Below are 14,218 nucleotides of genomic sequence, written 5' to 3'. Positions count from 1 at the left end.
CAAGCAAGTTGTTCATTCACTTCTTCTAAGCCCCTGCTTTCAAAGCTTCTCCTAGGTATCCACCCTGGAATGTCTTTCTTCATAGACTTGCCAAGGTTACCCTCTTTCTCACTTTTTTTTTAATGAGAGAAATGGCTCCAGAAATTTCAGTATCCCCATAAAGCCCTTCTGATTACTACAAACTCCATTTAAATAAACAAGGGTCTTACCAATACACAAACAAACAAAAATCCATGGCTTATTCATGCCTGGCACTATTAGGGGCTTTGAGAAAAAACAAAAACAAGTTGAAGACTGTTCCTGCCCACAAGAAGTTTATATTCCAATTAGCCTTCATACTTAGTCTTCACAATAGGCGTTTAAGCTTTAGCTTAACATATTACAATTTTTAGGTCAAATCTAACTGATAATGATCATTCACAATAAAAATGTGTAAAATCATTTCTAACAAAGACAACTTAATTATTTTAAATAATTAACCACAGACCAGTACAGGAAAACAATATAAAAAATCCCATGAAGTTAACAGTTACAAGATTTGCTGTGTATTTGCATATATTTCCTTTTAGAACACTGGAGAGGGTTGGGAGGGAAGGGGTAATGCACCTCAAACATTTGCCGAGTACGAGCTCTGCATCAGCACTCAGCTAGGTCCTCAGATACATTACCAGAATTCTTGCTACTACTCATGATGGTATTCTTATTTTACAAATAAAGAAATAAAGGTTAAAGGGGATTATTAACATGCTTAAGGTCACAAAACTAGTTAAGTGGCAGGACCAGCATCAGAAGCCACTTTTATCTGGTTCTAATGACATTGAATAGATCAAATCCACAGTTTCACCATCCTAACCCAGGCATCTCTGTATTGTCCAAATGAATTTTTCAGATTAGAGTTCTCAGGGAAGAATAAATTCTCATCTTTAAGAAACACTGCCCTACTTCAGGACCACTGGCTTCAAATCTAACTTGAAGTATCTTAGAAAAAAAAAAAGATGAATTTACTAAGTATCATACCTAAATGATAACTGAATTCATAACTAAACTTCATGAAGGGTGGGGGCTTCCAGGACACTGGAATGTCATTAGGACACTCATTGTTATCTTTGCTGAGACCTCATTTTGAATCAGAGTCTATACAGATCTCACAGCTTTTTATGCTTACAAGAAACAACTTCTGCCTCACTCCTGGTAACTTCACCCTTGGTGAACAAAATCTCTTCCCACATTCCAATTAGAGATTCCCAGAAAAGACTCAAGATGACCTACCTTGAGTCATCCACCCCCTCTGGCAGACAGAGGGCCCAATACTTTGATTAGCTGTCCTCTTAGAACAACACAGTTAGGACTGAGAGAGCACCACTTCTCCAAAGAAGTGGGTGATACTCCCAGAAAAAAGACTGAAGAGCAAATCAACGGAAAACATTCACTTACTTAAGGATTAAGTTTTATTGAAGGAAAAGTGTCAAAAGACTGAGTCTGGGGTCCAGGCACTCCTGAATCTCTGCTTGGGGTGATAAGCCCAGATGACACTGCTTTAGGATGAAGGTGGTATTTGTTTCTCTCTTCTTAGTTATTACCCTCCAAAATTTGGTAGCCTATAAACCTATTCACAGACCTCCACATTGAAACAATATATGATCTCATATGAAAGTCAGTTTATCTAATTATTCCATTATAATGAAGAGGAAACATGGACTTATAATGATCTATAATAACGGCACACTGTAGCTCTGGTGAAATATTAAGGAGGGCAGATTCTAAGATCTCCTTAATCTCTAGGATTCTTTTTTTTGGGGGGCCTCGCTGCGCGGCTTGTGGGATTTTAGTTCCCCGACCTGGGATTGAACCTGGGGCCCTGGCAGTGAGCGCGCTAAGTCCTAACCACTGGACTGCCAAGGAATTCCCTCTATTACTCTCTCTAAAAGCACCTTGACTCTAGAAAACAGTTATGACAAGCGCAGCTCACTTTTATCCTCCATGAGTAGTGCGATGTTTTGCTCTTTATTAATGTCTATGTACCAGACCAACCATCTCCCGTTACTCCAGGAGGTTCTATGGTTATCCGCCAAAGCAAAGAGCTTAAACAAGCCAATGAAACTGCCTTTGGGAAAACCATTAAAAAAATAACCATATGGGGACTTCCCTGGTAGCCCAGTGGGTAAGACTCCGTGCTCCCAATGCTGGGGGTCCGGGTTCGATCCCTGGTAGGGGAATTAGAACCCGCATGCCTCAACTAAGTCTGCATGCTGCAACTAAAAATCCTGCATGCTACAACTAAGACCCAGTGCAGCCAAAATAAATAAATAGATATTTAAAAAATAATAATAATAACCATATGGTATTGTAAATGTAGCAAAATATAATATTATATATTTATAATGAGGTTTCTCTGACTTCTAGGAAAGTACATTTTACTTTATTGGTCACTGACAATTAATTAACCGAAAGAAAAGATTTAAGATTTCCAAAACCAACTTCTAAATACATTGCAACTAATCCATTGATGTAAAAAAGACCTATCAACAGACACACATGCCTCAATTTCTATTTCTAGCAGTTCAACATAGCCATTTGTGGTATAAGACTTAGAATGAAATATTTCTCAGGAAGGAAAGGTTTACCACAAACACATTCTTATACAGAATTTTCATGACTAGATAGCATCTAGAGACACCCAGAGGAAGCCAGGTATCTTGCTTTAGCTCTGGAAAAGGACAGAATTGTAAAATGAGGCAATAATTAGCAAATTATTTAGTAGTATTGCTCAGTTTAATATGATTACACTGAAAAAGTAGGCAAAGGGTCCTATGAAAGAGATAATTAAATCATCAGAAATGTACTGTTTTATTTTAAAAACCTTTCCACAATGAATCCCTGAATCTTTCCTTTGTTGTTCTCCTTGTTCATTAGAGAGGAAGCTGTGAATACTTTACAGACGTCAACTCCTATATTTCTAGAAAGATGAGAAAAGAGGACAAGTTAAATACTTTATCAAGTTTCTGCTCACAGAGAGGTCAATGAAATACATGATGCAATGTCATTTCCTGACCTGTTCATACGGTTATTACTGAAACCTGTTTTCAAAAATGGAAACAAACATATTATAGGAGACAAGCTGACTCTTGTGTATTTTTAAAATTAACCAATTAACCAAGAAAAGATACAATAGATTTCCCTTCTTTATAATAACTGGATGGGAAGTTCCAGAGGCTCTAGCATCCTGTCAAAAATAAACACAATCATCATCAGCCCAGCAGCTCAAGCAGCAAAAACATAAAAGCAAGGAAAAGCTATCAAACCTTTACATTCTGTAGCAAACGCTTCTTCTTTCTCTATGGATCTGGCATCTAATGCATTATTACACTGCTGTTGTCTCTAAGGAAACAGAACAATCACATGATGAAGAGTCTTCTCTACAAGGTAGTATACCCCACAGAGCATTTTGGGAAAAAGCAGGTACAAGAGAACAATTCATTAGAAGCAAGCACACTTCTGCACTCCGTCAGCGAGTCCATCAAGCAGTCAAATGCAGCCAATGACAGGAAGGCAGATGCAGCACACAGAGTAGGCACCAATCCTTAGAAGCTTAAACGTGAAACACACCCTCCTGCGACAGAATCCAAGTTCTGCTGCAAATCAGTGACCTAATTAACACAGTCTGCAATTCCATTCTGATGGGGATATTAAGGAGCACCCCCCTACCTCTTTTCTTAGGGCCTCTCCTAATTGCCAACCTCTTGATAAGAAAGCAGCTGGCAGAACTCCGCCAAGCCATGCAGGTAGGTAGCAATTGGGAGCTAGGAAGAACTAGCAAGCCTTGACTTTTTTGTCTTGTTTTGTTGAAGAGGAGTTAATGGAAACACAAGCAGAATGAAAAAAATAGAACCATGGTGTCTACCTACCTACCTTACCTACCTTTGCATCTACCTTAGATGCAAAGAGCTCCTTACTCCATAAAGGCATATCATCAGAGGGCAGCTGAAAGAGAAGGGCTATACAGTGTGAGCTGTTGAGTAAGTGGGCTTTCAGGGACACCTCTAGCAGGACAATCACCTGACGAGAATGTCCCTGACACTCAGAGTCATCCTGTGGCCTCTTTTCTATTTCATCTGCTCGAGAGCTCTTAAATCTATCTGCTCCTGGTCTCCACCGTCTCCACTGGCATCATCACCTTTCAGAATGCATTTGGTTAGTGTAACTTAAATACCGTAAAGGTTTTCTATTAGTCCACTGGTGTCCAGAGAACCTTTAAGCTATTGCTCATCTGATTTCTTATGGTTAAAATTACTTTCCTAAGCACAGGCCTCATGCTACCATTCTGCCCCTCATCATCAATTCTCTACTAATCTCCCAAGTCAGGACAAACATCTTTCTCTCCACAGTCACTACCCAGACACTACAGCCCAGGTCTCCTAGTCCACCTTAATTTTCACGACTTCTTTACACTTCCTAAGTGTTCTGGGCAAATATGCTACTCCATTCAAACGCAGGCCCTGAACTTTTCTGCCACAGTAAAGCAAAAGTAAGACAAAATGGTAAAAGATACACAACTATTTACACTAAAAACAGAGTAAGTCAAAATGGAAGCCAGACTAACAACCTAAGTGTTGTTAAGACTGGGAAAGAACTCTTATCATTTGAGATAAATGAAGAGGCAAGAAAAGGCAACCCAACAAATCAGACCACTAGCTAGTTAACATAAACACTTTGATATCAATAATAAAATTCTACAGAATGAAATGAATGCATGTGTTTGAATGCTTAGCAGAAAATAAAAGAGTAGATTCATATGACATAGCAGAAATATAATAAAAACAAAATAGTGGTGGGATAACATCTTTCAAGGCTACAAACTGTAAGGATATACAAGAGGGATGCGAGCACAGAATAAGAAGTGCAATGTGAACAACAACGGGTGAAATTAATTTCGGGGGGGTGGGGGGAAAGAACTACAGAATACCAGAGATTGAAATGCCTTCATTTTATAATAAAAATGCATCAAAGGGGAAGGAGAGGCAGTGGAGAGTGGAAAGAACACAAGTGTGGGAGAATTGGGTTCACCTTCCAATTCTGGTACAAAGCAGATGAAGTCACCCATATGACTCTGGACAATACAGCCCTTTGTGCCTCAGCTAACTGGTCTGGGGCTGGTTCTAGAACCGTGGTTTTCACATGTATTCCCTGGGCATCAAAAAATTCCACAAGGTGCTTCAGTACCCAATGAGGAGAGCAAGGGGATTAGGTCCCAACCTCATTTCAATAAAGCAGCTCCACTTCTATTCCATGTAAGAGTTCATATAAACAAAATGTTCCACCGCTGTTTTAAAAAGTTTGAAAACCCCTTTCCTTACTACAAAATTTAAAATAGAAGTCTCTGCTGTACTCACTCATAGTATCCCTTTCTTTCTTGTATAGTCCTCGTCACAGTTTGCAGTTACATAATTAGCATTTACTTTTTGACTGGCCTCACTCAGGAGGCTGTAAGCTTCATGAGAGCAGGGCCCATAGGGTTTATTCCACCACCGTGTTCACACTGCTTACCTAACACTGCGACTGACACATAGTGGGTGCGCAACAAATATTTTTCAATAATGAAATTTTATGATTCTACTTTCCACTCCACTCTACATGAAACAATGTTTTAGCTAAACCAAAAAGTGCAAATTGGTGAAGGGCTCATGGAAGAGATGTCCTGATACGGAAGTCAAAGAAGGATAGCTAACAGGCCATTTGGGATGGTAAAAATTCTTGAGTGGGAGGAGTAATGATGATTAAATAATGTTCTCAGGAGTTTACCTGGACACAGGAAAACAGGAGTATTTCTCATATGTACTAAATGCATCAGGTCAACTCTGCCTGTTAAATCAGGCTTGGTATTTAATTTCTGGGCCAAAAGAATCTAAAAGTAATTTTAAATGCCCTAATACATTAGGGAGTTTGCCAGGGGAATAAAGAACCACACGCCACTCATTAAATGTGTATCAAAGTCTCTGCTAAAAAGGCCATACAGAGACCTTTGGAGACAGTGCTATGACAGTGAATTATAAATCAGCTGAAGGTATAGTGTAGGGATTTCTGGTTCAAACTGGCAGACTGAGCACATGCTGAGAGCTCACCCTCCTGTACCAAAGAAAAATGATTTAAAGATATAAAAATTAATTGATGCATGCATAGCTAGAATCCAATTTAAAAAAAAAAAAGGGAAACTTTCTTTAAGCCTAAAAAAAATGAAGAAGTATCCCCCAAGGAAGAAAATAAACAAGAAGCCATCGTGGTGAGCAAGGGCTGTGCTGAGCTGCCATCAGCTACACACAGGATTGCAGGCCAACTTTGAGGAGGTTGGAAGAACTTAACCAAATCCCACCTCCCCCGCCAAAAAAAATCCCAGAGAAAACAGAGCATCTAAAAAGGTCTTTAAAATGAGTATATTTAATACCCTCAGGCACCTAAAGGATAGAATAGCATTCATTAAATGTTCAGAAAAAGAATCAATTAGAAATTTTTAAAATGAAAACCATAATTATTGAGATTTTTATTATTTTATTTATTTATTTATTTTTAATTAATTTATTTATTTTTGGCTGTGTTGGTCTTCGTTGCTGCGCACGGGTTTTCTCTAGTTGCAGTGAGCAGGGGCTACTCTTCATTGTGGTGCAAGGGCTTCTTGTTGCGGTGGCTTTTCTTGTCATGGAGCACGGGCTCTAGGCGCGTGGGCTGAATAGTTGTGGCTCACAGGCTCTAGAGCGCAGGCTCAGTAGTTGTGGCACATGGGCTTAGTTGCTCCGTGGCATGTGGGATCTTCCCAGACCAGGGCTTGAACCTGTGTCCCCTGCATCGGCAGGCGGATTCTTAACCACTGCGCCACCAGGGAAGTCCCTACTGAGATTTTTTAAAACCTCCACAGATAGGCTGAATATACAAGCCTGAATACAGCTAAAGGCTGATGGTACTTTTTTTTTAAGTTAAGAAACATGAGAGCTAAATCCAGTTTTAAAGTCTATAACTCAGAGTTCCAGAGAGACCAGAGGCAATGAAGGAGAGGCAATAGTATCTAACATAGAAAATGGACGAGAATTTTTCAGAATTGATGAAAGACATGAGCCTTTAGAGAGTAAGAATTCTCTGAGTAGTAAGACAAATTAAATAAACTTTTAAAAAAAGTTTGTATCCACACAAATTATAGTAAAACTTCAGATTACCAATGTTATAAAGAAAACCATAAAAGTTACTAGTGAAATATGAGAGGGTCAACAAGAAGGAAGGGGAATCAGATTGTTATCAAGACTGGTTACAAGATAATAGAGGAATATCTTCAAAGAATGAAGGAAAAACATCTTTTGGCTAGATTTTAAACCCAGACAAATTAACATTCAACAGTGAGGGTATACCACAACAATTAGGTAAGAAAAAGAAATGAAAGATATCTAAACTGTAAAGGAAGAAGTAAAACTGTCTCTATTTGCAGATGAAATGATCTCATATATAGAAAACCCTAAAGAATCTACCCCTCACTCCCCAAAAAACAACTGTTAGAGCTAATAAACAACTGCAAGGTCAATGTACAAAATCAGTTGCATTTCTATATACTAGCAATGAACAATCTGAAAATGAAATTAAGAAAACAATTTCATTTATAACAGCATCAAAAAGAATAAAATTCTTAGGAATAACTTTAATCAAAGAAATGCAGCGCCGTATCCCGGAGGCCCGCTTGACTGCAAGTGGCTGTTCGCTGAGGGACACGGGCAGCTATGGTCTCAGACGAAGATGAATTGAATCTTCTGGTTATCATAGTTGATACCAACCCAATTTGGTGGGGAAAGCAAGCATTAAAGGAATCTCAGTTTACTTTATCAAAATGTATAGATGCAGTGATGGTGTTAGGAAATTCTCATTTATTCATGAATCGTTCCAACAAACTTGCTGTGATAGCAAGTCACATTCAAGAAAGTCGATTCTTATATCCTGGAAAGAATGGCAGACTCGGAGACTTCTTTGGAGACCCTGGCAACCCTTCTTCTGAATTTACTCCCTCAGGAAGTAAAGATGGAAAATACGAGTTGTTAACAGCAGCAAATGAAGTTATTGTTGAAGAGATCAAAGATCTAATGACCAAGAGTGACATAGAAGGTCAACATACAGAAACTCTGCTGGCAGGATCCCTCGCCAAAGCTCTTTGCTACATTCATAGAATGAACAAGGATGTTAAAGATAATCAGGAAATGAAATCAGGGATATTGGTGATTAAAGCTGCAGAAGACAGCACGTTGCAGTATATGAACTTCATGAATGTCATCTTTGCAGCACAGAAGCAGAATATTTTGATTGATGCCTGTGTATTAGACTCCGATTCAGGACTCCTCCAACAGGCTTGTGACATCACAGGGGGACTGTACTTGAAGGTGCCTCAGATACCCTCCCTTCTGCAGTATTTACTGTGGGTTTTTCTTCCTGATCAAGATCAGAGGTCTCAGTTAACCCTCCCACCCCCAGTTCACATTGACTACCGGGCTGCTTGCTTCTGCCATCGAAATCTCATTGAAATCGGCTACGTGTGTTCTGTGTGCTTGTCAATATTCTGCAACTTCAGCCCTATCTGCACTACATGCGAGACAGCCTTTAAGATTTCTCTCCCTCCTGTACTGAAGGCCAAGAAAAAGAAACTGAAAATGTCTGCATGACAGTAGAAATTGTTTCCCCATCACTTAGAGCTATTAATAGAAATTATACGACAGAATCTTTGTTAGGAAGGCTCTGAAAAAAATAGAGATATGTGTAAGATAAATTTTAATGAACTTTCTTACAGGAAATATACTAAAACATCATCCTCATCCTATGCTTCTTGGGGGCTGATTTATTTGAGGGAGTCATTCTATGCAATATACCCTAAAAATTTTTCTGACTGGTTTTTGTCCAGAAATGGAGGAAGAAAGCACAAATTTGTGATTTTTTTTTTTTAAATGAGGTGATCGTTTGTCAAAGCCAGTCTGTCCTGACTGATTATAAGCGTCAGAACCTACCAAGTCTAGGTTCTTACTGTGAAATGTATGACGTGAAATTTGAACACAGTTTTAGAAAAAGTGACTATTTATGGAGTAATGGCATTAATCAAGATAGAACATGTTACTTGAGTCAACACTTAACTTCGACAGTAGTCACGTAAATAAAATCCTTGTTTTCCAGATTGAGATTTAGCTCCAGATATTAGCAGATACTTATTCTTTTGTCTGACATTAGTACATGTTTGGACAGAGTTATCCAAATGACAGTTTGTCACTGAATATCTCTAAAATCTGATTTTAAATGAGTAAGGAGAGTGAGTGCCGTAGTCTGGTGGGAACTTTTTCTTTAAGAACAGTTGTGTGAAGAGCTTATTTGTGAAAGCCAGTGTCTGGGTTCTGAGGGGGAATTTCTTGGGGAGAATGGATTCTGTACAATGAAGTGTTGCCCCACATAGAATTCATCCCTTTTTTAATGAGGAGGGGGAAAGCATTAATACTGGAGGACTGTTCTCTAGAAGCTTTGGAATTAATACTGAAAAATTCTATAAGTTCAAAAGAAAAATTATTTGCAACAATAAAGAACTTATTTTTCTTTGTAACCTTGAAGTTATTAAAAGTCCTTTTAAATTCCAGCAGAGTGTAGGAAGCATTTTTAGGAATGGTGGCCAATTTAATTTGTTTTTAAAAAGGAAATTGACAAAGACCTATTTGTGTATACAACCTTGTATATAAATAAGATTTTAATTTTCTCTTGATACCATCTCAGAAACTGAGTCTCACTTAAGCAATTTGGTGTTTGGTTGGATTATTTCAAGTAGATTTTATATTCTGGATTTACAATTTTGTTAACAAATACACAAAGATTTTGATGATCACTTTGCAAGTATTTGCTAATCGTTAAGAATCTGTTTGTCTTTTAAAAATAATATTTAATATTTCACAGCCTAACTATGTGTAATGGAGATCTCTATTTTAAGTCTAGGAAACAAAGCACCATATATCTAAAGATGAATAATTTCAAACAAGCTGATAAGGTTTTTGTTATTACTTTTTCATTTGACATGTTTTATGAACTGGCCTAATTCTGTTTAAATTTTATTTTTAACAGTTGTGTTTGTGGTTTATTTTGTATAAATGTTTATAATAAAATAATTTAAATTTTCAAAAAAAAAAAAAAAAGAAATGCAACACCTGTACACTGAAAACCACAAAACATCATTGAAAGAAATTAAAGAAGATCTTGGGCTTCCCTGGTGGCTCAGTAGTTAAGAATCCGCCTGCCAATGCAGGGGACACAGGTTCGAGCCCTGGTCCAGGAAGATCCCACATGCCGCAGAGCAACTAAGCCTGTGCACCACAACTACTGAGCCTGCGCTCTAGAGCCTGCATGCCACAACTACTGAGCCCGCACGCCACGACTACTGAAGCCTGCCCACCTAGAGCCTGTGCTCTGCAACAAGAGAAGCCACTGCTATGAGAAGCCCGCTCACCACAACGAAGAGCAGCCCCCGCTCGCCGCAACTAGAGAAAGCCCAAGTGCAGCAACGAAGACCCAATGCAGCCAAAAATAAAATAAATTTATTTAAAAAAAAAAGAAATTAAAGAAGATCTAAATAAATGGAAAAACACTCCATGTTCATGGATTGGAAGACTTAACATTGTGAAAACAGTAATATTCCCCAAATTGATTTACAGATTCAGCTCAATCCCTATCAAAACCACAGCTGCCTTTTTTGTAGAAATGGACAAGGTGATCCTAAGTTCATATAGAAATACAAGAAAGATAGAACAGCCAAAATAATCTCCCAAAAGAACAAAAGTTGCAGGATACATACTTCCTGACTTCAAACTTACTACAAACCTATTGCAAAGCAGACTAGTTTGCTTTATGTTAGAAGGTTCAGGGATATTCATAAATTATCCATCACTCTCTGCAGTTACACAGAAATCCCTAATTAATATCTGAAATTACTGTCTTTGAAAGAGTTTCTAAGTCTAAACACTGTGTAAGGATTAAACAACAGTTCATGAAGGCTTTTTAAGTAGCTCTCTAACTGGTGCCCCTGTCAGCGCCATGAACTCTACTTCACACTCCACACCTCTGTTTGCATGGTTTGTTGGAATTCCCAGAGTAGAAGTACAGCTGATAATGGTACTCTTACAGCTTCTTCACTCAAGGTCTTCACTATTTCTCCTCTGTCCCCATATAAAGGTTGGGGAAATGACAAATGGACACAGTCACAGGAAGCTAAAGGATGTTGCTGTAGACAGAATGCTGAAAGTGACTTTGATGATGTGTTAGGAGGGGTCTATTTTTCATTTCAAAGATGTTAAGCTTTTGGATCCACCAGTGCTTTTTCCACTCATAACTTACTGCAGTGCACCCAGAGCAACAAAACATTTGACTTGATCCATTTAAAGGTTTACATGTTCAAGTTAGTTTTGGAGATCTTTCCTTGGGAAAGATCAAGTTATATATGAGACTGCTTTCCCTGTTTTTAAAAAAGAAAAATATCAAAAGCTTGCTGCCACTTATACTTCTCCTACTTTCCTATTACTCTCCTTCCTTCCACTGCTACTTATAACATTTAAGATCACAATAAATTAGAAATATAACTGTTTCACTTTGATGACTCAATTTCATCCAAACTCTTTAAATGCATCTCTGACATCAGTGTCTTCGTCATCACTAAAGGTTCTCTGAGTCATCACACAATTCTCCAGAGTACATCATGGTCATTTCTGCCCAAATTGTTTAGAAATAACTCCTCTGTATCTAATGCTCTCAGTGGAAAATGTACCACAAGCTTCTCCCATATATTAAGCCAGTTGCCATTTTCATCTATAATCACTTAATGCATTTTTATTTTTAAAATTAAACTTAATCTTTTCTACACACATAATTAATAAGCTTTATCTAATGAGAATATGGGAGAACACTGCACTCACTACTAATCTGAGGGCTTCCCTGGTGGTGCAGTGGTCAAGAATCCGCCTGCCAGTGTGGGGGACATGGGTTCGAGCCCTGGTCCAGGAAGATCCCAGATGCCGCGGAGCAACTGAGCCCGTGCGCCACAACCACTGAGCCTGCGCTCCAGAGCCTGCGAGCCACAACTACTGAGCCCGTGCGCCACAACTACTGAAGCCCGCCCACCTAGAGCCCGTGCTTCGCAACAAGAGAAGCCGCCACAATGAGAAGCCTGCACACTGAAATGGAGAGTAGCCCCCACTTGCCGCAAGTAGAGAAAGCCTGCGTGCAGCAACGAAGGTCCAACGCAGCCAAAAATAAATAAATTAAAAAAAAAAAACTGATCTGAGAACATTTTTAAGCATACAGAGGATGTTTAGAAAAACTGTTCAGATACTTAACCCTAAAAGAAATCTCAACTCTACCAAAGAATCAACATCATATAGAATACCACCTCATACCAAAAGTCGATAATATCAGAAAGCATCAAAAAATACCCTCCAAAGTCTCATGTGTTTGGAGATTTTAAAAATCACCTTAACTCTGCATATTAGAAAAAAAGAATTTAAAAAAATCAGTTAAATGAATAATCATCTAAAGAAGTAAGAAAATAGTAACAGGGTTTGATCCTTACATGTTGGAAGGAAGGAAGGAAGGAAGGAAGGAAGGAAGGAAGGAAGGAAGGAAGGAAGGGAAAAAAACCCATGAATGCCCTCAAGACTTATATAAACTGCCTATTTGACATCTCTATTTGGGTATCAAAAAAACCTCAACATGTCCAAATGGAGTTCTCATTCTAGACAAACTTGTTCACCTATAGGTATCCCCATCTCTATCTTTCCAATTGTTCAGGTCAAAGTGACATCTCCCTTCCTCTCATACTCCACACATCCAATCTGTCAGCAAGATTTTTATCCCTACATATTATACCAGGTCTAGATTTAAAGGCTGAGCTCAGACAGATAACATAAATGGCAGTTTAATCAATTTCTTGAACTGAAGATGTTAAATATTCATCTCAAGAAACTCTATGGAGAAGCTCTTAACAAGAATGTTTTTCTTGTAATAAACTGGACACAGGAAATGAGTGAAAAATAACAGCTGGGCTTATACAGAATTAAACATGAGGTGGTGACAGCTTGGAAGAAATGGCTAAGGAGAATAAAGAAGTCACTTAAATTCCAAAAAGAATTCTACTAAAAAAGCGAGAAACCAACGAGGAAGATTATTCAATATGAATTAACAGAATATTTTCTTAAATTCATGCTTGGAGTCCATGTATCCAATTTTACTCTTAAACTGATCCCATTAAATTACCCAATAGGGAAAAAATAAGTGAGACAAAAGAGAAAGGTCCTTTTACCAAAGGAGAAGATGCCTTACTTTAACCTTATCTTGATGTCTAGAATTATTTCAAGTAGTAAAATAAGAACCTCTCTCCAAAATCTAATAAAAAATAACAGATTTTTACAATCTGAGTAACCTTTCTTTAATTGCCTTCCAAAGCTTCAGTAAGGGCATATCAAAGTCATATCAAATAAACAAGTAGTAAAGTCCTATAGTGTGACCTTGAAGAGAAGGACAAGAAACTTGACAAATTTAACCTCATTTAACTAGAATTTACAACTGGGCTCCATACTCCGGAAGCACAACAAATCAGTAGAGTTTAGTTCCACCAACACTGGAGTGTGCCAGTTACTAAGGATATGCAATCCCAGACCTTAAGAAGTTGATGGTGCAAAGGAGGTGCTTACAGTCTTCAAGAAATCCAGGTCCAAAACATACTCAAGAAATCCTTAAAGAAGGAGAGAACACTTTATTGGGTGCCCAAATGACTAATAAAACAAGAGCTAAAAGAATCTAGGTAAGGAAAGAAGAGATTCATATGAGTTAGCTGCCTCTAGGGTTCAAAGGTTTCATGAATGCAGCAGAATCTAAGCTCGGCTCATGGACATATAAAGCATGGAAAGTCTGGAAGAGACAAGAAGGGCATTCAGGAAAAGGGGGTATTTGGGCTAGGACATCATGAGCCAGCTCAGAGGTATGGGAAGAGATAAAATTTTTTAAAGGGTAGGAAGGAGGCAGGTCTGGCCAAAGTGAGGCTTTGTCCTGCATAATTTAGCAGTAGAAGATAAGATTAAAAAAGTAAGGTGGGTCCTGATTACACAGGGCCTTGAATTCCAGCTTGAGGAGTGCCTCCTTAATTCTATAGTCAGTGGAGCTTTGTAGATTTTTAAATAGGGAA

The 14,218-nt window shown here is 38.3% G+C and overlaps 2 protein-coding genes across 29 annotated transcripts in view; one reads left to right on the top strand and one right to left on the bottom strand.

Moving 5' to 3' along the window:
* The window catches only part of DTNB (dystrobrevin beta), a 255,206-nt gene that overhangs the window by 90,206 nt on the left and 150,782 nt on the right, over positions 1-14,218 (bottom strand). The gene's annotated exons all lie outside the window — the stretch shown is intronic.
* On the top strand, positions 7,755-8,684 carry LOC130709378 (general transcription factor IIH subunit 3-like). Of its 2 annotated transcripts, XM_057558187.1 has the most exons (2): positions 7,755-8,243; positions 8,373-8,684. In XM_057558187.1, exons 1-2 carry the CDS (start codon positions 7,755-7,757, stop codon positions 8,682-8,684), a joined length of 801 nt encoding a protein of 266 aa, XP_057414170.1. The 2 variants fall into 2 exon arrangements, with proteins under 2 accessions (XP_057414170.1, XP_057414169.1); XM_057558186.1 differs by having other exon boundaries at positions 7,755-8,684.

This window comes from Balaenoptera acutorostrata, chromosome 12 (genome assembly GCF_949987535.1).
Source record: "Balaenoptera acutorostrata chromosome 12, mBalAcu1.1, whole genome shotgun sequence".
NCBI classification, from domain to species: Eukaryota; Metazoa; Chordata; class Mammalia; order Artiodactyla; family Balaenopteridae; genus Balaenoptera; species Balaenoptera acutorostrata.
The sequence above is the reverse complement of the archived record's forward strand: the minus strand, read 5'-3'. Positions and strand labels throughout refer to the sequence as shown.

Coding starts and splice junctions, on each gene's coding strand:
- LOC130709378 (XM_057558186.1), top strand. CDS start 7,755: ATGGTCTCAGACGAAGATGAATTGAATCTTCTGGTTATCATAGTTGAT.